The 20,398-nt window shown below is 48.2% G+C and overlaps 1 protein-coding gene and 1 long non-coding RNA gene across 6 annotated transcripts in view; one reads left to right on the forward strand and one right to left on the reverse strand.

Annotated features, from left to right (window-relative positions):
• Positions 1-1,127: 1,127 nt before the first annotated feature.
• The window catches only part of REXO1 (RNA exonuclease 1 homolog), a 33,156-nt gene continuing 13,885 nt past the window's right edge, over positions 1,128-20,398 (forward strand). For 4 of the 5 annotated variants that reach the window (XR_004162103.2, XR_004162104.2, XR_004162105.2 and 1 more), the window contains exons 1-6: positions 6,004-6,211; positions 11,290-13,070; positions 14,935-15,036; positions 17,317-17,518; positions 18,140-18,303; positions 19,805-19,942. Coding sequence is in view for 2 of the 5 variants with exons in the window: in XM_010724846.3 (XP_010723148.2) it covers positions 6,019-6,211; positions 11,290-13,070; positions 14,935-15,036; positions 17,317-17,518; positions 18,140-18,303; positions 19,805-19,942 (2,580 nt within the window). In the remaining 3 variants the exon portion in view is untranslated. Of the gene's footprint in view, positions 1,417-6,003; positions 6,212-11,289; positions 13,071-14,934; positions 15,037-17,316; positions 17,519-18,139; positions 18,304-19,804; positions 19,943-20,398 lie in introns of those variants that run through there. The other variant, XM_085211416.1, reaches the window with a different exon arrangement.
• Positions 15,912-19,812, reverse strand: LOC109363711 (uncharacterized). The gene is made up of 2 exons (XR_002109509.3): positions 19,427-19,812; positions 15,912-16,611 (listed from the first exon to the last, which is right to left on the reverse strand). It is a non-coding gene; the product is annotated as an uncharacterized LOC109363711 (long non-coding RNA).

Here is a 20,398-nt window from a genome sequence, read left to right on the forward strand (position 1 = left end):
GCGTGGCTTTACTTTATACTCTATTGCCTATAATTGAGCTGAGCACAATTGGGGTGGGAATCATAGAGGCACAGAAATGGCATTGCTCAGCGTTTCTGCATACGATGTTTCTACATGAGCTGAAGTTACACTGAATAAACGTTTATCTCTGACATAAAAAATGGAAATGCTGTCTTTTTCTGGGGTGTGGGGAGCGGGGCTATGGGCTCCACACACAGACCAGCCCTGGTGGGACACGTGGAGGTCCTTTAGGAAAGATGGGGATGGCTGTCGTGTTCTGATTGCAGCTCTTTTTTGCGCTGTTTTGGGGTGTTTTTGAGGTGGTGTCACTGTAGTAGAGATAAGGGGTTCCGTCAGGATTAGGGTTATGGTTTAGGATTAGAAGTTCATTTTAGGGGGTAGAGTATTAAGGCTAGGGTTACATCAGGGATATCAGGGCTCTTGATAGGGTCAGGGTTGTTAGGCTGTGGTTAATTGTCGGGTTTCAGTTGGGATTAGGGGCATTAGGGTTATGGTGAGGGTTTAGGATGAGGAATTGGGGGGGTCAGGGTTAGTGTTTTTAAGGTTAGGATTAGGGTTATTGGGTCTCTGGTTATGGTCAGGGTTAGTGTTAGGATTAGGGGTTAGGTTTGGGGAAGTGTTAGGTTTAGAGTTATTGGTATTGTTAGGGTTAGGATATGGCTACAGTTAGGGTTAAGCTATTAGGGTTTGGGGCAGAGCTAGGATTACGGTTATATGACTTTTTGTTAGGATCAGGGCTAGGGTTTGGATTTGGGTTATTGCATCAAGGTCAGGGTTATGGCTGGTTGTGGGGCTGGGTTAGGATCAGTGTTATAATAGCTTTGGTTTTGGGCAGGGGTTATGGTTAGGGTTTAGGATCATGGTTATGGTTGAGGTTGGTTATACTGTCCTACTGCTCCCTGAGCTCCTCCTGAGCAGACCGCAACCCCCAGGCTCCATTCTACAAGCTGCTCCCAGCTTCCCATTCCTCACTCCGTACGCATAACTCAACCCTCGTCCGCATGCGGAGGGACGCGAGGGCTGAGAAGGCGGCCGCCCTTTTCCCCACCCCGTTCCCGCCCTTTTCCCCACCCCGTTCCCGCCCTTTTGCCCGCTCAGGCAGCGCCGCGGACAGCTCTGTGCGGGCAGCGGCGTCTCCAGGGGTCCTTCCCGCCGCCGGGCCCGGCGCTTCCAAGATGGCGGCGGTGTGAGGCGGAGGCGCCGTCTCCGCTCCCCGCCCCGCGGCCGGCGGGATGCTGCGGTCCACCGGTTACTTCCGCGGCATCGACTGCCCTTTCCTCACCGCCGCGGAGGGTCCGCCGTGCCGTCGGCCCTACTGCCATTTCCGGCATCCTCCGGTCGCGGCGGCGCGGTGCGGAGCTCATAGGGCGGGCGGCGCGCTGGGCCTCGGCGCAGGTACGGGCCGGGCCGCAGGAGCCGAACCTTCCCGCCTTCCTTTTTCACAGAGCGGCCCTGCGAGGGGAGGCTGCGGCTCCGGGCGGTTCTCGCTGCGGGTTTTTGTGTCGTTTGGGTTTCTTGCCGAGACCTGGAGCGGTGGGGTGAGGGGCGGCGGCTTGGCGCTGGGTAAAGCCATGGGGAAGGAGGGGTGTTTACGTGCTCGGGGTGGTGAGGTTCTGTGCACGGAGGTGGGTGCCCCACAGTGCGTGGGTTCACGGCTTTGGGCTCCTGATCTCCTCTGCCCGCTGCACGGGGCTGGGGGGATTTGGGTCGTTCCCGACCCCTGGCATCCTATGGCTGCAGTCATCTTCCTCCTGATCCCAAGGAGCAGCTTTGTGAAATAACTGCCGCCTCAGGACAGGCTGTCTGTGTCACAGCTCTATTCCCGTGCCTTTTCCTGGCCCTCCAGGCACACAGCTCATGTCACAGCCCTTCTGCAGTACTGTGGGGCTGCAGCTCTGTCTGGCCTGGTCTGGTGGCTGACAGCCGGTCCTGCCCTGTGATGACCTGTGGGGAGCCCCAAAAGGGCCTTGGTGAGGTGTAGAGCACTGCCAGCTTTTTCAAATGGAGCTTGGCTACAGAAAAGATAGCTGTTGTTCTGCTAGTTCTTCCAGCATCTCTCATCATTTTCCTTAGTCATTATTCTCTGATCTGGTTGTTTTCTTGCAGAGAAAAGCCTGTGTTCTTCTCCCCAGAAGAATGCTGTTTGCTTTCTTATTTTAAGGCTAGCATGTATGGTCTTAAAGACTTTAAGCCCAAGTTGACAAAGTTTTGGTTTTTCATATATTTGGAAGATTAACAATGCCTCTTATCTCCTCATTACCAAATCATCTTATCGTGGCAATGGTTTAATGTAAAATAAAAGCAGCACATCCAGAGCTGTCACAGCCAGACACACACAGTATGATAAAACCAATCTGGAAAGCTCCATTAGAGCTTCTCTGGGGAGGTGCTTGATGCTGTCATTACCTGTTGGCATATTATTTTGGTGCCTTTAAATGTCTGCAGACTGTCAGTTCTGGAATGAGGTTTGCTCATTTTGGTCTGCCGCTGAAACAGATGCTGCTGCTGTGCTAAATAAATCCAGTGCTGTGGTTGGGTTTTTTTTTTTTTTTTTTTTTTTTTTTTTTTGTGGATTTTTTTTTTAATAGTTTCAGGGTTTTTTGCTTATGAAATGGGGAAGCGAAGGTTGGTCTTTAGTTAAAAACCTCCTGGTGCATGGAAATTTTGCACGGCTTCTCATAGTGAGTAAAAAGTGAATCATAGAATTGCTCAGGATGGAAAAGACCTTAAAGATCATCGAGTCCAACCACAACCTAACTATACGACCCTAATAACCCACAGCTAAATCATGTCCTTGAGCACCACATGAGTGGCAAGAAGAAGTCCTGCTTGTGTTAATACAGGTTTGCATGCATTAGTGACCCAGAAATCAGGGTTTTTGGGGTGGGAAGGAGGTTTACTGGGCATTTGCAACCACAGCTCTGCAAGTTCTGCCTCAGCTCAAGTTGGGTTTCAGCCCTTTTTTCTGTGCTAATTTAGGCCGAGAGATGGAAAACAAATGGTGACGCTGCTGCAAAGTGTTGACCTTTTGAAGGGATGTGGGGTGCTGCGTAAGGTGCCTGATGTCTGCAGAACGTTTGTGTGGTGTCCTTGGTGTGGCTGAGCATCATTTGATGGCTTCAGATGCAGAGATGCTGTCCTTCCCTCCATCTGAAGCCGTGCAGACTTGGAGATGTATTTAAAATCTACACTAGGGGGTGTCGGAGTTTCACTGGCTACCAGGCAACCATCTTGTTGAGAGCAGGCTGCAGGGCAGGTTGCTCCCAGCCAGCAAAGCTGCTTCTCTTGTTTTGAAGTAGCCCCGCTGCAGTGCGTTTTTGACCTATTTAATTATATTGCTCAATGCTTTAAAACCTTTTTTTTTTTTTTTTTTTTTAAACCAAAGCAGGTGGTGCCCACACCAAGAGCTACAGTGCGGATCTGTGGGTTGTTGGTTTTTTTTTTTTTTTTTTGGGGGTGGGGGGAGAGCCTAGAAAAAAGGATAACATCTAAAGAACCAGCCTGTGAAGTGTATTGATTCCGTGCTGGTGTTTGCTTTGATGTTTGAGGATCACCTTAGGACTGGCAATAACCCCAAAACTCTTGGTAGATCTTCTGTAGCTTTGAAGTAGCTTTTGAAAACTGAGGAGTGGAGGTGTGATGGAGGTTGGGGATGTGTGCCAGGCAGAGCCCAGAGGGGTAGGGAAGGGGGATGTGGGGAGTGTAGTGCTGTCCCCACATCTCCTTGTCACCATTCCGGATTTCTCGAGGAGCACGGTGCTCATAACAGATGATCCTTGTTTCTTCAGCAGGGCTGGGAGGTGGGACCTGAGCCTGTAAAGGGCCGGGAATCTACAGGCTGAAAGTTGTAATCCTGACTGGGCTGAAGTGCTTTTTCCATCTCTGAAGTGACTGAAATCCACCTGCTTCAGAGCAGGATGAAAAGCTTATCGAACGCTTGTGAAGTGCTTTGAAAGCGGGCCGTGTAAGTGGGAGGGAAGAGCTGCCTCCTGTCCTAAAAGCGTCTCTTCAAGAGCTGTGGAGGAGAAAAATAGGTCTCGCTTTAAAGTCCAGGTCCTGAGTGTGCTGAAAGGCATAAAAGAAGCATAATGCAGCACTTCACAAATACCGTAAGGAAACCCAGAGCTCGGCCATGGCAGCTTTGGAAGGAGCTGCCAGGAGATGCTTGAGAAGTGGATGGGATCTGAGCCCGGAGCAGGAAGCTGCAGCCAGGCCTGCAGATCCGAGCTGCTCTTTGTGCTGATCCCAGTGCTGCTGGGAGGTGGGAGGAGCGAGGCCTTCAGCCTTGGAGTGCTGCACCACGGGGCAGTGCATGCTGGCAGGCGCTGGGCAGTGTGCTCCTCTGGTCTGAAGCTTTCTTGCAGTGCACGTTTTCTGTTTAGGTGGGCACAGCTTTACTGATCAGATCTGATGGTGTGTTTGAAAGTTGTGTGCGTACTGTTTGGTGACAGTTCTTCATCTCACAGTGATTTCAGTGATTCCAGGCCCACAGCTCAGCTGCTGTAATGCTGTCTGGCTGCTGTTTGCTTGAGTCAATTGCAGAGTTTTTGGGCTTATCTGCTCCATTCTATTGCTGCCATCACCAGGGCAGCAAGGGCTTGGCAGTGTTCATCTTGTCTGCCTTCAGCCTAAAACCAGTGGCTTAGGATGGCTCTGGGGGTGAAGCACTACACAAAATGACACTTGTTGAAACCTGAAGTAGCTTTTTAAAACCTGACTTTAATCATCCTCAGCTCGTGCATCACTGCAGGGCCAGGGATGCTGACTTCTGTTCATGCCATGTTCCTCCTTAGTTATTGAGGGGCTGCTTGGTAAATCTCAGTTCTGTGGGAGCAGCCTCTGAACACTGGGCTCCCCTTTGTGTGACATACAGTGCTGGTTTGCACCACGTAAAGAATGAAAGAGGTCTTTAACAGATGTTATCCCTCCTGTAGCTGCTGTTTGAGGTCAGCTTCTTGTGGGGAAGAGCTGTTATTATTGCCTTTGCTGCAGGGAGACGGAAGGAGCAGAAGTGGGACCTGTGAGCAGTGCTTGGTGTATCTTCCTGAGTCCCCTCCATGAGCTGTGTGTGAGGCATTGCTGGGGCTGAGATGGTTTTTTTTTTTTTCTTAATTTGTAGGACAGTAATTACCAAAATACTGCTGGTGGGTGTTTTTAACGGTGAGTTTTGAAATGAGAAATAGAAAATACACTTAATGAGAAGATAGATCCTGATCTCACCATGTAAATCAGCATCCTGCCAGCAGTTGGAGGCTTCTTGTCGTGGAACTGACGGTTGGCTACAGCAGCTGGCTGTGAGTGGGCACACAGCTGCTCCTCGTGTCGGGGTTCTGCTGGGGGCTATGGGGCAGAGTGCTGACTTCAGGTGTTTCTGCACTGAGCTCTCTCCCCATCCCTCGGGAGCAGCAGCAAGCTGAGAAGTGGAGCAGCAGGGAGGATTTGGGACACTCGAGGTTCTGTGGTCTCCCCATATCCTTGAGGCACTGGCTGTGCAGGCTCCCCACGTTCCCCTCTGCACGATGCAGGGATTCCTTTGCTGCTGAAGGATTTCTTAATCCACGTGGAGCATCCTCCCTGACATTTAAACACTTCCTCTGGTTTTATCCTCAAGCCAGATTCTGCCTTTGTGCCGGAGAAGTGGAAAACAAAATTCACCGATCCAGAGATTCCCAGAGCTTTTGTGTGGGAGCCCCGTGCTGATCCTACAGCAGCACTGGGAGCAGCCTGCCTGCCCTGAGGAGCCGTGCCATGCCAGCCCCCTGCCCTGCAGCCCTGTGCCCAGCTGCTGGGAGCGCTGGGAGGCGTTGGGTGGCCCTCTGGGACTGCTGCACCACCAGCTTGGGAAACCACCCCGCTCATAAAGGTGATGTGTGTGACGTGCATCACGGGGACAAGAAGTCTCCCAAGGTGATAGCAGCTGCGGTGCTAAAAAAGGGAAGAAAGAGTCCGAAAGTCCCCGTGGAAGCTGGAGCACAAACCAATCTGACTTTGGAGGAGATGAGAGTGAAGGAAGGCGGGACTTGGGGTGGGAAGTCCTGCCCTAATGATCGCCGCAGCCCAGAGGTGCTGTGTCAGCACACGGTCAGCGTGGTGAGCCCGGAGCCTGTGCCGGAGTGCCAAGCAGATAGTGAGAGCCTCGAGTACAGCATGAACAAATACCTGCAGTATTTATTAACCACGGGGAGCTCAGGTAATTCTTTGAAGTTCTTGAATGTGAAGTGAGCTCGTGTTCTTGTGCGGGCTGCAGGACGAGGGGAGGTGTGTCCTCCGGAGGCTTCACATGGGCACCATTCATTTAACATGAGACTTCTCAGAGCTGCGTCCACGTCTAAAATCCACAGGCTGTGCAAATGCTCTGCTCTGGGGGGTTGAGCTGCAGAAGGATTTTCGTTTCTTGGTGTTTTAAGAGAGTGCTGGCTGGAGCTGCAGGTGTGTGAGTTATTTTAATTTGGGCTTCTGTGTGAGTTGAAGCTGGACAGGTTGGAAAACCAGTTTAGATTTTGGCGTTAGTCCTTTGTAGGTCATGACCGAAGCTTTGAAATGTAATACGGCCAAAAAGGTGCTTTTCTTTTCATCTGTTTGTCCTGTTGGGACTGCGTTCAAGTAGTATTGTTTTGTTATTTTGCTTCTTAAGTGGGAGATCTTCACTCCAAGTGGTTCTGGAGATGGGACAGGTGCTGTGAAGATAACTTATCTCAAGCAAGCAGGAGAAAGGCTGCAGAACTCAGGGAGTGAAGGGTCAGGGCTAGAATTACTTGTGGCCACACTGCTCCAATACCTTTTTAAGACAAAACCAAATAGGGAGAAAGGAAGACACCCGACCACTCCAAGCATTCCATTTTTTTTTCCTTCGTCTCTGAAACTCAGCCATGCTGTGCTATTTAAACTTCCAAGTCATCCTTACTTCCACCCAGCTCGTACCAGCGAGGCGGGGATGCTTTCTGCTCCATCTTCTTCCTCAGAAGCAGAACAAGGGATGAGCTCCGGTCCCTTCAGTGCCCCCCAGCCTGCCGTGCATCCTGCAGCTCCCAGCAGCTGGAGGAACCACACCGTGCTCTATCACTGCCAGGGATGGCTGCTCAGCCTTGTGTTTGCCTTGCTAATAGATTTTTTTTTTTTTATCATTTTCTTCTTCTTTTTGTTGTTGTTGTTTTTTTTTGTTTCTGCTCAAGAAATGATGCTGTTGGTTCAGAACGGGCTTTGAAGCTCTGATACCTCAAAGGGAGTGAGACTGTGAGGGGCACAGGGAGCAGCATATAAACCCAGTAATACCTCCAGCCCTTGCCCTGCTGCTCCCCTCCACCAGTACAAAGTTATCTGTGCTCTCATCATTTAATTTTAATAATTAAAGTTAGTGGTTACAGAGAGCTGTGGCTTCATTGAAGGGAAAGAAGTGTTTCCTTTAGCTCCTCTCACCTGCCCCCCTAGCCTGTTAATGATTTGAAATGCGCTGTTTGAAAAGTCTCAATGTGAATTATTTCCTAGCAGTTGGATATTAGTGTTAATAATTGGAGTTTTGCTTTGGGTACTCAGCAATGAGCCCCAAACTGCCACTGCTTTTGCACTGCTCAGTGCTGAAGAGCAGCAGTAGCTCAGCCCACTGGCAAAACCTTTCTGGGTCATTCTGTGCTGTCTTTTCCAAGGAACTTCAGATGAAAAGCTTTAAATAATTTTCCAACAGTGATAATTTATTGCTAATCTCAAAGCTTGTCCATTTGCTAAGCAGCAGCATGGTAAATGCAGGCAAGCTGTTAACAAAGCTGTTGTGACAACGCTGAAATAAAAAAGGCTTTTATTTTTACTCCCCCTATGAGGTGTCCCAGCAGCTTCCACCTTCCCCACCTCTGCTGAACACACCTTATGTTACCAGCATGGTGTGGTGGTGCTTGGGCAGCACTGCTGTCTGCAGTTTGACCACCAAACTCATCTGTTTCGAGATATGAACTGCAATAACTGCAAGTTCCTAATTGCTGCCTCCTTCCTCTGAGCTCCACCTCAGAGCTGAGGCCTCCTTTTCCAGAACCAAAAGGACCAGAGCCAGGAAAACAACCCACCTTGGCTTTTTAGGAGAACCTTTATTATTTTTTTTTCCTTTTTATTTCTTCCAGGTGCTCTTTGCCAGAGCAGCTGATAGTAGCGTGGTTGGTTTGGGTGACTTTGAAAGCTGTCTTCTGGTTTAAGCAAATGGTTCCCTGTGTAAATTCTTAATACCTCGCTTTTTGTAGTGTTGGTGTTCACTTCACCTTTTTGTGTCTCAGAGGGACCGTTCCCTATTTCTGAGGTATGTTAATTTATTAAAATAATTTGCATTTTAAAGAGTGTCCAACCACAGCTCTACGAGGAGTTGTCATCTCAGGGCTCTCAAAGGACAGTGTGGAGGCTCCTTTTTACCTCCATCCAAAAAGAGGCATTTTGCTGAGTGATGCCCCTCGTTTTGCTTTAGCAAAACTACCGCAGGCATCTGATACATCAGAACTTCGTTTTGACCTCGTGGATCTTCACGTGGAGGTGGAAAGCAGTGAGTGCAGAAGCAGGTGATGGCTCCGTTGCTCTGTGCATCCAGGTTTAGGAAGGGCTGTGTGTGTGTGCAGTGGTTGTCCCCGTGGCACAAAATTCTCTCCTCCCCTGGCTTCCCAGCAGTAAAACCAAGCACCTGAAGAGGCAGCCTGATTTCAAGCGGCATATCTCATTTTTCCACGTGCATAAAATTCCCTTCTGCATGTGTTTCCATTATGTTATCTGCAGACTCTCTGTGGCCAGAGGTGATGCTCCTGATGAGTGGTGTAGGGACCAGAACTGTGTTCCTACTAAAGACTTGTGAGCATATCTCAAAGCCTGCTGGCATTCTCAGAGTTTGTTGTGTGTTCTTATGCTTCCACTGAAAGAAATGTGTGTAGATGAGCAGAGCATCAGACGATTTCTACGGAAAACCTGATCCTGAGGTATAGCTGGGTACATGAAGAGAGCAATTGCAGCTCACTCTTTAGGTGGCTGGTTTTGTTGGTATGGGTTCTGTTTATTCTCCTTTATGTCCAGAGCTATTCTGCTGGCACGTTTCCTAATAGGACACCAGAGCCTGTGCTTGTCTTGTAATTTCTCTATGTTTTGATGTAGTTAATGTAGTGTTTCTTGGGCAAAGTGTGTTTCTGGTGTAGTTTTGCTTTTTTTGTTGTTTTTTTTTTTTCTTTTTTGCACAAGTCTTCAGATCCAGACCTCACCTTTGTTTGTAGGCCACCCAATCCTGACCTCCAAACAGACTCCCAGGCCTTCAGCTGTCCCTCTAACAGCTCTTGTGCTAAATTTTAGGTCTCCCTCTTGAGTGAGACTTCAGTACTGCTCTTCTTACTGCTGATGTTTCATGAGGTGGAGAGAAATCAGGGCTTCTTAGTGCCTTGGCTGTGAAGCACGTGGCGATGGATGGAACTACAAACACAGCACCTTGCTTCTCTTTCCCACCTTGTCCTGAGCTCAGCTTGGGCTGGCAGTTGGAACACTGTGATGCTGTGTTTGCCCAGAGCCCCTGCTCAATCAGGAGCTAATTAGTTTGCTAAAAACCCTTCAGACCCTAGAGGGTAAAAAGTTTTTTGTTCTTTTGTTTTTTTAATGAAACCACTGCCTTTATTTTAACCCAGTGCCACCATCCTGTTTGCTTGGAGCTTTGTTCTGCCACCTGCCACACAGATGTGGTTCTTACAGCCGAAGGGAGCTGAGCACTCATGGTCAGAGAATACAGAATCCTGGAATATCCTGAGCTGGAAGGGACCCATGAGGATCCTTAAGTCCAGCTGCTGATCCTCTTTTTGAAAGAAACCCTCTGTCTTATGGGAACTGCGGAACCAATTCTTGTCTTTTTTATCACTCTGCTTATTATTTAGTTCTTTTATAATGGTGCTGCTGTCCTTCTAGCGAGGAAAAAGGCTTCTCTGAAGTAGTAGCATCCAAGTGCTATGATAAAGTGAGCACTGAACCCTGCTCCAAGTCAAAAGGCAACAAATAACTTAACCTGTGGCTTCTGATCACTTGCTGAATGGCCTCTTCTTCACTTCTTTGTTGGTTTTTTTCTTTTAAAATATGCTTTGCTTTCATTATAAAGTATCAGATACTTCAGATAACTGCTTCTCCTTGTGATATAGAGCCTGTATTTACTTCTTAGAAACTCATCTGCATAAGCAGCTTGCACTGTATTCCTGAATCAAGTGGTAATTGGGAATTCCTATGAGCTTGTGTTAATGCCACTGTAATACCCCTCAGTAGCTGCTTGCTGATCACCTAATTGCTATGGAAATACCTGCCCTGGGTGCAGTGCTGCTCCCAGCTGTCAGCTTGGCTTTCTTGTGAGGCATGGGGCATGGAGTGGAGTCTGCTTTGTCATGAAGTTATCCAGACTGCACCCAGGGGAGGGGGGTGGGTGGGAGCAAGGAGATGTGGCAGAGGGGGAAAGGGAAGGGAGAGTGACAAGCGGTGAGCGAAGAGAGCAAACTGCACTTCATTCATTGCTCTAACGAAGCTGTGCAGAGAGTTTCTGGTCTGCTGGGTTCTGCCGCACTCCTTCAATAAACAAATTTGCAAGAGCTGCCAGTGGAGGCTGGGTCCCTTCTCAGCAGCTTCTCCATACCTCAGCAGAAGAGAAGACAACAGGAGCGTTGCAGGCATGTGGTGATTGCTGAGTGTCTGTGTTCTGGTGTTCTGCTGCTTCTGAGTACTCCCACATCACATGGGGGTGTGGAACGTGTGTGTCTCAGGGGTGGTTCTTTGCAGTTGAGTTCTGCTGTCACCTTTGCACCTGCAGCACTTTCTTATTAGCAGCGCTCGCTCTGTGGGTTCAACCTAAGATTCGTTTTCCTCCTGCTGCTGTGGGAAATACTGAGCTTTCAGTGGGCTTTGGGCATTGGCATCAATAAATGAGAACCTAATCCCTGGTTCTCGTGCTGGAATCCTCTGTCCTTTCTCGTGCACTTCATTGAATTAAGCAGATAATTCTGTGCATGCCCAGCTCCTCTTAGTCCTAATGCAGTGATTATCCTTCAATGCCCCAAAGAATATTTCACTTACAGAGCTATTCCACGAGTAATAAAAGCACTTTGTTAACAGTTCTGTAGTCCTTAAGGTCCAGGAATACTTTGGGAAATCTAGTCTAGCCGTGTACCTGCCACTACCCAGAGAATGTCACTAGTGGCTTTTGGAACCGTGTGCGTGCATTCCGTAGGGATAAATCTAAAGAAAATGTCACCTAACCTACTGACAGCAAATGATGCTTTTCCTTTACAGAACGGGGCTATGATCCCTACAACCCTGAGCTGCCAAAGCCCTCGCTGGAGACAGAGGATGGGGCCCTGGCTGATCTTACAGACATGACACCTGGCATTCTGGAGCTTGAACTGGTCAACAAAGCCATCGAGGCGGTCAAAAATGAAGTTGAGAGAGAGCAGAAAAAGTATGAGGAGCTGTTGGAAACAACAAAGGAGCTCAGGGCCTCTGATGCCTCGCTTATTTCAGAAACACCTGTGTCAGCTGCCGGGACACAAAGTGATTTGTTTACCTCCTTAGAGTATAATCCAGGTAGCTACAACTTCAGTAATAACTCTAACTACAACCCTACTCCTTTTGCTGCTGCTGGCCAGTCAAGTAAATACACTTTGGATTCGTTGCGATCTAAAGGTAACTCGCTGGAATACGTTCCCAAGGCTGTAGCACAGACTAAAAAATACAGCAGCACTGTCACTAACAATAAATACGTCATCGATGACTCTAAGCCTTCTACTGACTTGGAGTATGACCCACTTTCAAATTACTCAGCCAGGCTTTTGAACAAAGCTACAACGAAGGAGCTGAAGGGGTCTAAAAGGGGAAGGGTCCCTAGTTATGAGGATTCCTATTCTCCTTCACGAAAGAAGCTCTGTGAAGTACCCGATGAGTATGAAGTGTGTGCCAGGTTCTCCTCCTCTGAAGATGAGGCTGATGCAGAATACAAATCGACCTCTGTTAGCTCTCCATCGAAAGCTGGTTCAGAAAGTGAATCAGATGATGGATTGTCCAGCAAAGAGCGGAGCGCTGCGTCGGGTGACTTCACTTCTCAGGGTAGCAAAGAAACTGCAGGAAAATATGGCGTGGAGGACCTTCCTGGTTCACAGAAAATCCCTCCAAAAAATGTATTGGAGAAGAATGCCAAAGCAGCAAAATCATATTCTGGTAGGAATGACCAGGAAACTGAAAATAAAAACAAAGACTCAAAAGAAAAAACAAAGGGGAAGAAATCGGATGTTAGTAAAACGCCTGGCCTCGGTGAGGTTAGTAAGAAAGAGAAGAGTAAAACTGCAGAAAAAGACAAAGTAGGCAAGAAAGAAGAAAAACTGAAAGCAAAGAATGAAGAGAAAAACTGCAAAGACAAAAGTGTTAAAGTGAAAACCGATGGGAATTTAAAGAAGGCTGATAAATACAAGTCAGAGAGAGTGGATGAGCTGAAGAAAGAAAAATCCAAGGGTTCCAGCAGTAGTTCAGGGAAAAGCAAGAGTGAGGATGTCACCAAGGGCTCCAGCACGGAGAAGCTGGGTGGCAGCAAGAAAGAGTCTAAGCTAAAGACAGCTGATGTGAAGAATGGTAAGGAAACCTCTAGCAGTAAAAACAAAGACAAAGGGACCAAGACCTCAGCAGTGGAGCAAAAGAAGGAAAAGGTCAATCTCGCAGGAAAAGGAGATCCAAAGAAGGGTCAAAAACAGCAGAGCCTGAGTCACGTTGACCTGTTTGGAGATGAGAGTGGGGATGAGGATGACAAGGGCAAACCTGTGCCATCCACGTTACCTGACGTGAGCTCAGACTCGGATGCTGACAGCAGCGGTTCAGATTCTCAGAGTGAAACTGGAAAGGCAAAGAAAGCAAAGCGTTCTAAGTTGTCAAAGTCATCATCATCTTCCTCAACATCTGATGACATTGATTATTCCAGCCTGGAGAAGGACTTGGACTTTGAGACAGACCCCATGGAGGAGTGTCTCAGGATTTTCAATGAATCCACTGACGTGAAAACTGAAGACAAGGGGAGGCTGGGGAAGCAGGTAATGCCTGTTTGAGCTGGTTCTCTCAAATCTAACTGTGAAATGACACCGTTTTGGTTTAGTGGTGCTGTGTAGCTCAAGTTGCTGAAGAGCACTGTGGAAGTAGACTGTATGTTGGGTGAATCTTATCCCTGTTGCAGCTGTTTTGAAGAGCTTGCACTTGAGTTTAGCTGCTGGAGGAGAGCTCATCTTTTGAGCAGAAAAGCTGGGAGTTTTAAAGCTTTTTGCCAAACTCTGTTGCAATAACAGCAGTGATCCATTCTGATAGAGCTCTGCCTGCTGACAGCTGAGGGCCTTTCCAACCCTGCTGTGTGGTGCCCTGGTGTAAGGCAGGTCTCTGTGTAATCTATTAAGCATGGCTTGATTTTTGTTTGTTTAGGATCAGCTGTTCTCTTTTTAGTGTAATTCTCAGCTAGGAAAGGCAGCTTTATTTTTGCTCTGTTGCCCAGTTTAAACTCCTTTCAGAGCTTTCCAAATAAGACTCAAAATGGGCCAAATTCAGGAAGCACCAACCCAGGTGCTGCTATCAGGTGTGCAGTGGCTGTGCTCAGCTGCCCCTCTGTCCCACTGAACCTGGCCTTTGCACACCTGTTACCTTATATTCCTCAGATTAAAGTGTAATTCTGCCCTGTTCTGGAAAACACCGCAGTGTAGAGGTGCTTTGAGAGAGAGCTGCTTGGCAGCGACCTGCTTCCCTGCAGCTTTCCAGCAGGATGGCATTGCTGACTGGGAATTGGGGGTTGTTTAGGGGATAACTTTGTAGTTGGAGCCCCTGTGGCCTGAGCTCAGCTCTGGTTGGAGGGAAGGTTGATGTGAGCAGCCTGTTACTTTTCCACTTGGAAGGATAACTGAGAGAGAGGTTATTAGGGATGTAACGACCTGCATTAATGGGCTGAAGAACTTCAGAGTGCTGCATGTGGTGTGAAGTGCTCCTGAGATGGGCACAGCTCTGCTGGAGTGGAGCTCATCCCAGCTCTGCCCCTGGCCTCGACCTGAAAGCTATCAGTCCTGCCTCTGCTCACAGCACTGCTTGGGGCTGCAGGCAGTGCTGAGTGCAGATCAGCTAGAAAATCTTAGAATCTTCTGAGATGGAAGGGATTTTTAAAGGCCATCCAGTCCAACACGCCTGCAGTGAGCGTGGACACCCACAGCTCCGTCGGGTGCTCAGAGCCTGGTCCAGCCTGAGATTTAGGAATAAACCTGTCTAAAGGATCAGCTTAGTTGAACACAAAGATGATGTAATGTTTTTTTCTCCGCTTGTTATTTTGAAGTTTCTTTTGTTGGTGTTTTTTTCCTCTTCAGGAGCAGGTCTGAGATGTTAGTTTCGGCTCCTCGTGCAGGAGCTCTGGGTTTCTTGCCTTCAGAAATATCACCCAGGGATTGGGCCCTGCAGCCCTTCTGTGGGTAGGGCAGCAGATGCAGGGATGTTTCCCTGTGTGTGCCATGGCAGTGCAGTGGTTTGGTGCTGGGCACGCGTTCAGGACCTGCTCTGGAAGTGTGTCATACCAGCAGAAAATGAGTCAGCTCTTAGCAAGAAACCCAACCAAACAACCAAACATCCTGAGTTTTCAGCATGCCGTGGGAAGTGGGTGGCTGGAGGTGAAGGCATTCCCATCTCTGTGTCAGGTAGGGGCTGGACAGAATGGTGATGAAGCTGTGTGCTATGCAGCCCTGGTCACCACAGTGGGAGCAGTCGTGGCTTTGCTGGTGGCTCTGGGGGTCGGAGTGGGTCTCATTTAACAGCTCACAGGTGGTGTTTCCACCTGCAAGGACCCTCTGTTCACCCAAAAGGAGGTTTGTCTGATCTTCTGTGGGGGGATCCTTGCCTGTTCAGTCTTGGAAGCTTGTTCTTTTTGTCTTACAGCCATCGAAGGAAGAAGTAAATAAAGAAAAGACAGAAGAGAATTTAACCACCTTATTTCCCGGCCAAAAACGAAGGATCTCTCATCTTGTCAAACAAGGAAATGTAAGTGCAGCTCTCAGGAGACACCTAAAGTGACTATTTTCTGTCCTGGGACGTCGGGGCACAGCGTGGTCCCACGTTCAGGCAGCAGCATACGAATTGTTCACACTGGAATACTTTTACATCACTTTTTCTCCTTCCCCTTTCTGATTTCCTAAAAATGCGGTCAGGCATCTGTTACAAACAGCAGCAGCACTCCAAGAAACAGTGATAAAACCAAGGGTAAGCTGTGGAAGAGTGAGTGGATTCTGCACCTTGTTGCTGTGGGGATTGCCTGGTGTGCCCTGCTGCTGCAGGACAGCTTCTGTCAGTCACTTACATTAAGAACAAGGTCAGGCTGTGCTCAGTGGTACTTCTCCTTACTGTGTGGAACTAAAAGACAGCTGGAGGAATCTTGTAAGATGTTAAAAACCTTTGCTTCGTTTATATATGCTCTGATTGAGCAAAGATACTGACAGTATCTTGTTTGAGGTTGTTCTTTTGTGATTGTGGGAATACTTGAAATACGGAGGAGAATTAAAAAAGGAAAAAAAGCAAGGAAGACACGCTGATCTTTTTATTTCTTTCTCACTGGGATTTTAATTCTGTTTTCTCTGAGGGTTTAATGTGTTTCCCTCCAGGTGCTGAGTGCAGATTAGTCAGTTTTATGTTCTAGCAGGATAAGAGTGGCGGCTGAAGCACTGATTTGAGCTGGGAAGCCCAAATTAATTGTTCTTCCTTTCTGCTCTGCTTAGGAAAGGTTTCTTTGCTTTTAATAATTTGAAGCCCTGAGGTCAATACAATGCTGTTTATTTAACTACATATCTTCAGCCAGTTCATGTGTTTTGATAAGGCCCCTTTCTTCCAAAGTGAAGAGATAAGAGACCGAAACAAATGGGTTGGAAATTCATTAACTCAAATATTTATTGCAAATAGGTGCCTTTTAGACGTGTACAAATCCCAAAATACATTTTCTTAATGTGACAGCTGATCCCAAAATGCTTTCCAAAGCCCTGAGCGCCAGCACAACCATCGTGTGGGCAAACAGAGCCAGCCTGGTGTGCTCAGCACCGGGACATGCCTGCCTGGGGCTGGCAGCTCTGTGCTGCTGCCAGGTGTGTTCAGGAGGTGCTGTTAGACCTGAACTGCTGCTTTTCATGGTTACTCGTGCTTTGCCACGTCCCTCCAGGTCGAATATTTGCTCAGCCTTGCTCGTGATTTATAGCTCAAACACTGAGCAGGCTGAAGGGGAGGGAGCTGAGTTCTTAGCTGAGTTTCTGAGGGGGAATGGTGGGTCAAAGGAATTGAAGGTGAGGCAGCAAATGAGTGTCCTGTCCTGCTAGGAGGGCTGTAATTATCCTTTAATGGTTGGCTGCACTCAGTTTGCTTTCCAGAAGCCGCTGTCGGCTCAGAGGGCAGGAATGCAGGAGGTGCCAGCTCACCCCAGCTGGAGGTCTGCGAAGCTGTGTTACACACGGGGCTGTTTGAGCTGATTTCTCACATTTCCGTGGTTATTAAGTAATGTGGCAAAGTTTGTACTGCTTCTCTTCTTCTTCTGCTCCATGCCAGCGTCACTTTTGGCACCTTTCCCACCACAACCTAAATTTGGACATAAAGATAATGCACATGTAAGGTGGTTGTGTCAGTAACGGCCGAAGCAATGCAATGCTTCCCCAAGCAGCAGGGGCAGTGCTCAGAACTGCTCTGTGTAATTCTCTAATCCCATAAATACGTACGTGTGCGTGTGACTTGTAACTCGTTTGTAGGAACCAGAGTGCTGAAACAAAGCTGCTGGGAGGTGGGGAGCTGCTGGGGAAGGTGGTGCTGGTAATTTGGGATGGGAAAGACAGCTAAGGAGGGAAGGAATGAGCTGCAGCAATCCGAATCGTGTAGCAAAGGGGAAGGGGGAATAGTTTTCATTTTATTAGAAGCCGAAGCTGGTGGTGTTGAGGGGTGTGGGGCCAGATTTGTTTTCTAACACCAGATGTGGAGCTGGGTGTCGATGGAGCCCAGAAGCGGGCTCAGCACTGGTGATGGACAGCAGGCACCCTGGCCATTAGAGAAGCATTTGAATACCAGCTCAGGGAAATCCCAGAGGGATGAGAGCTCTCAGCAGAGGGCGAATCATCGGTGCTGCGCTTTGTGGTGGCTGACTGAGCTTTGCATTCTGGAATACGGTTGGGATCTTCCCTCCAAAACCAAGATGTGCTAAGATGGATGGGTCAGGGAAGAGAAACCTTTTTTGGGTGGATGAGAACCAAAGGGTGGGGATTGCTGGCTCTAGAAACCTTTTTGTCTGTGCAGGCAGAGGTCCCGAACAGACCCGTAGTCCGGCCGTACCGCCCGCCCACAGCACAGGAGGTGTGCTACCAGAGGATCCAGCTGGCCCAGCAGCAGGCAGCACAGCTGGCCGTGGCTGTCCAAAAGGCCTCCCTGTCTTTGCCAGGAGAAAAGAGGAGGATTGCTCACGTGCCAAATGTAGCCCTTACTGCAGCAGTCAAACAAAGTAAGCCGGCAGCGTTACTTGTCATCGCTATCTCGTCCTCTCTGCTGTTGGAAGGATGCTCACTGTGCTTAAATTTCTCTCAGGCTGAAAATGGGAAGGAACTGTCAGGAGGGCCACAATTGGAATCTTTGCTCATAGGCACTGATGGAAGGTCTCTCCCCTGAGAAGTGCCATCAGTTTCCAAAAAGCGCCAGGCTAAATGTACAGCTCTTTCCTGTTTATTCTTTGGAGACTGTTTGCTCTTCTTCCTCTTCGAGGAGGTGGCTGAGCAGGAGGGAAGTACTAATTTGTGCTCATCAGTATGTGTCCCACTGTGGTTGGAAGGGCTCGGAGCTGACCTGATGAGCAGGTGGTGCATTGTGGCTGGCAGGGTTAACTCTTTAAACTCCACTGACTCAATTACCTCAAAGCAACAACAGCAAAAAATAACCAAAAACAAGGCATGGTTCCTAGCAGAAGGCTCCTTCATCCTTGCCTGGAAGGTGGTAAAATTACTTAATTTTCATCCCTTGGGAGGCTCCTATTTGGGAAAAATGCAGTTTGTAGCACAGCAAGTCCACTGTGACAGCTCGAAGCCCCGTGGTAGCTTTTCTCCTGAAGCGTGTTGTCTGTTTCTTGCAGGCCTGGTGAGTGGCAAGAAGGCTGCTGCTGGCAAGAGTGTCACACCTGCCAATGACTCCGAAGCTCCCACCCTTCCTCTGAAGGCTTGCACCTTAGCTGGGATGGCTTCCAAGACCACCAGCACCACTGTGCAGAAAAGGATAGCGCACGTTCCGTCCCTGCAGGTAAAAGAGATGCGACGCCTTGTTTTCAGCTCCATTTCTGGTTATCCCTCGTTGAGGGTGCAGTGGTGAACTGTTGCTGTTCCAAACTTAGCTCTCAGAGAAGTGCTGTTTTGATTAGGGTGATTAAATGGGTTTCTTTCTTCCTGTGGTTTTCCTCGATAGTGTTGTATAAAAAATTAAACACTTGAGGAGCATGGAAGGCTAGAAATACTTAAGTGCTATGCTGCTCTCTTTGAATATTGATCTCTCATTTTCAGTTTGAGTCTTTTGTTGGGCTGTCTGGCTGGGGCTGTAGCTGCTTGTGTCAGGGACATGAGGTCTCTCCTGAGTGAATGGATTGGTGACCTTCCAGCCTTTGTGGGCCAGACTGAGGAAGGCATTTATGAATAGCGTCCTGCAGCAACCTGTCTGGTTAAAATGTGACGATTTAAACTTCGTGCTGCAGTTTATATCTGGGGAAAAAGCTTTTTTTTTTTTCCCCCCTCTTTTTTGATACCTGCCCAGCCTTTGTGTACTTTTGATAGCGATGTGTAATAACCCAAAGCTAAATAAAAGCTGAAAGCATAAAATGCTTGCCATTGTTAGAGAGGTTGTGTGGGAGGCTGAGAAAACATACGTGTGTAATGAAAAGGACCAACCCCCCTTCAACAGGTTTAAACAAGACCCAGGAATAGAAAGAGATGGATCAGAGTGGAAGTCTCATGAGGAAAAGATGCTCTCTTCCCTCAGGTCCCTCGTCCTCCTTGGGTCTGTGTTTGCTGCAGATGGGTTTGGTAATGGATGTCTCGGGTAGGATGGAGGAGGATCAACAAAGCAATTGGGTGCTCTGGAGGTGTGCAGTTTCTTCTCCAAAGAAAGAGGCAGCTTGTGTGATTTGGGAGATGGATTGGTAGCAGTAGGTGGTAGCTGGGTGCAACAAGCAGTTTTTATGCATGAATAGCATATTGCTCAATTTGAGGGGGGAAAATCCTTACAGGAGCACGAGCAGCATTAGAAAGGAAACAAAAGCAATGCAGTGAGGTCACAGGAACCCCAGGGAAGCAGGGTGCATTAGCTGGCTGCCAGAAGCAAGCCTCCCTCCCTCCTTACAGCTTCAGCACTTACAAGAAAGAACAAGTCTTACCTGGTGTCCTGTGTTTGTGCCTTCAGCTCAAATTGCAGTGCTTGGTGCTGTGCTAATCTCAACTCTCTTAATGTAAATGTCATCGTTTTTGTGGTCTGGGATGCTTGTCTATGCAAATGCAGTGCTGTGACTAATGCTGCTGGGGCTGCTGTGCAGCTGGAGGAGCTGTGTAACGAAACCTTTTTGAAGCAGTTCAAATACTGAAAGGACACAGAAGCTTCAAGCAGTGTTTTTTAGGACCAGAAGTGATTTGTGTTACTTTTAGCTCTGGACAGATTTTCAGAAAGGAAGTGAATAATGCAACAGAAAATGGGAGTCTCGAGGTGACGTGTTTGTTAAACCCCAAATAGCCTCTTTCTCTCTCTGTCTCATCTCTAGAGCGCCAGCTTACAGAGGCCTGTTATTCCCACAGAATTTGGTGCTAAAGTCCCAACAAACATTCGTCAAAGATATCTCAATCTCTTCATTGATGAGTGCCTGAAATTCTGCTCCTCCTCCCAGGAAGCCTTTGATAAGGTCTGTACTGGTGCTTGCTTCATGTGAGTAATGTCTGTGGCACTGTATGAAGCCCTGTGCTTTGGCTGAGACCTTCTAAAATGGCAGCAAAACCAGAATATTCTCCTACCCGTGTGCCTCTATAGAGAAGGTGAATGTCAAATAATTCCAAACCAGGCAACAGAAAACAGAATTCCACCGGGGGTTTCCAATAGGAAAACCTATCTTTCTCTTCACTGGGAGAACACACAGCGTTTTCATTAAGTCCAGAAGAGGGACTTAAGGGTGTGCATTGTGGCTGAGCTGGACAAAAAGACCCTTTGCTCTGATACAAACGCATCCTACAGTCTGAGCATTCAGTAGAAGCAAGATGGATGCAACTGGCAGAATTTGCTGCCTGTGAACAGAGCAGAATGTAAGGAGCCTTCTGCCAGCAGGGAATATTACAGTAAGTTTTCCAAAAGCAGAGTTGAGAAT

Source organism: Meleagris gallopavo, chromosome 30, assembly GCF_905368555.1.
Source record: "Meleagris gallopavo chromosome 30, MGAL_WU_HG_1.1, whole genome shotgun sequence".
NCBI classification, from domain to species: Eukaryota; Metazoa; Chordata; class Aves; order Galliformes; family Phasianidae; genus Meleagris; species Meleagris gallopavo.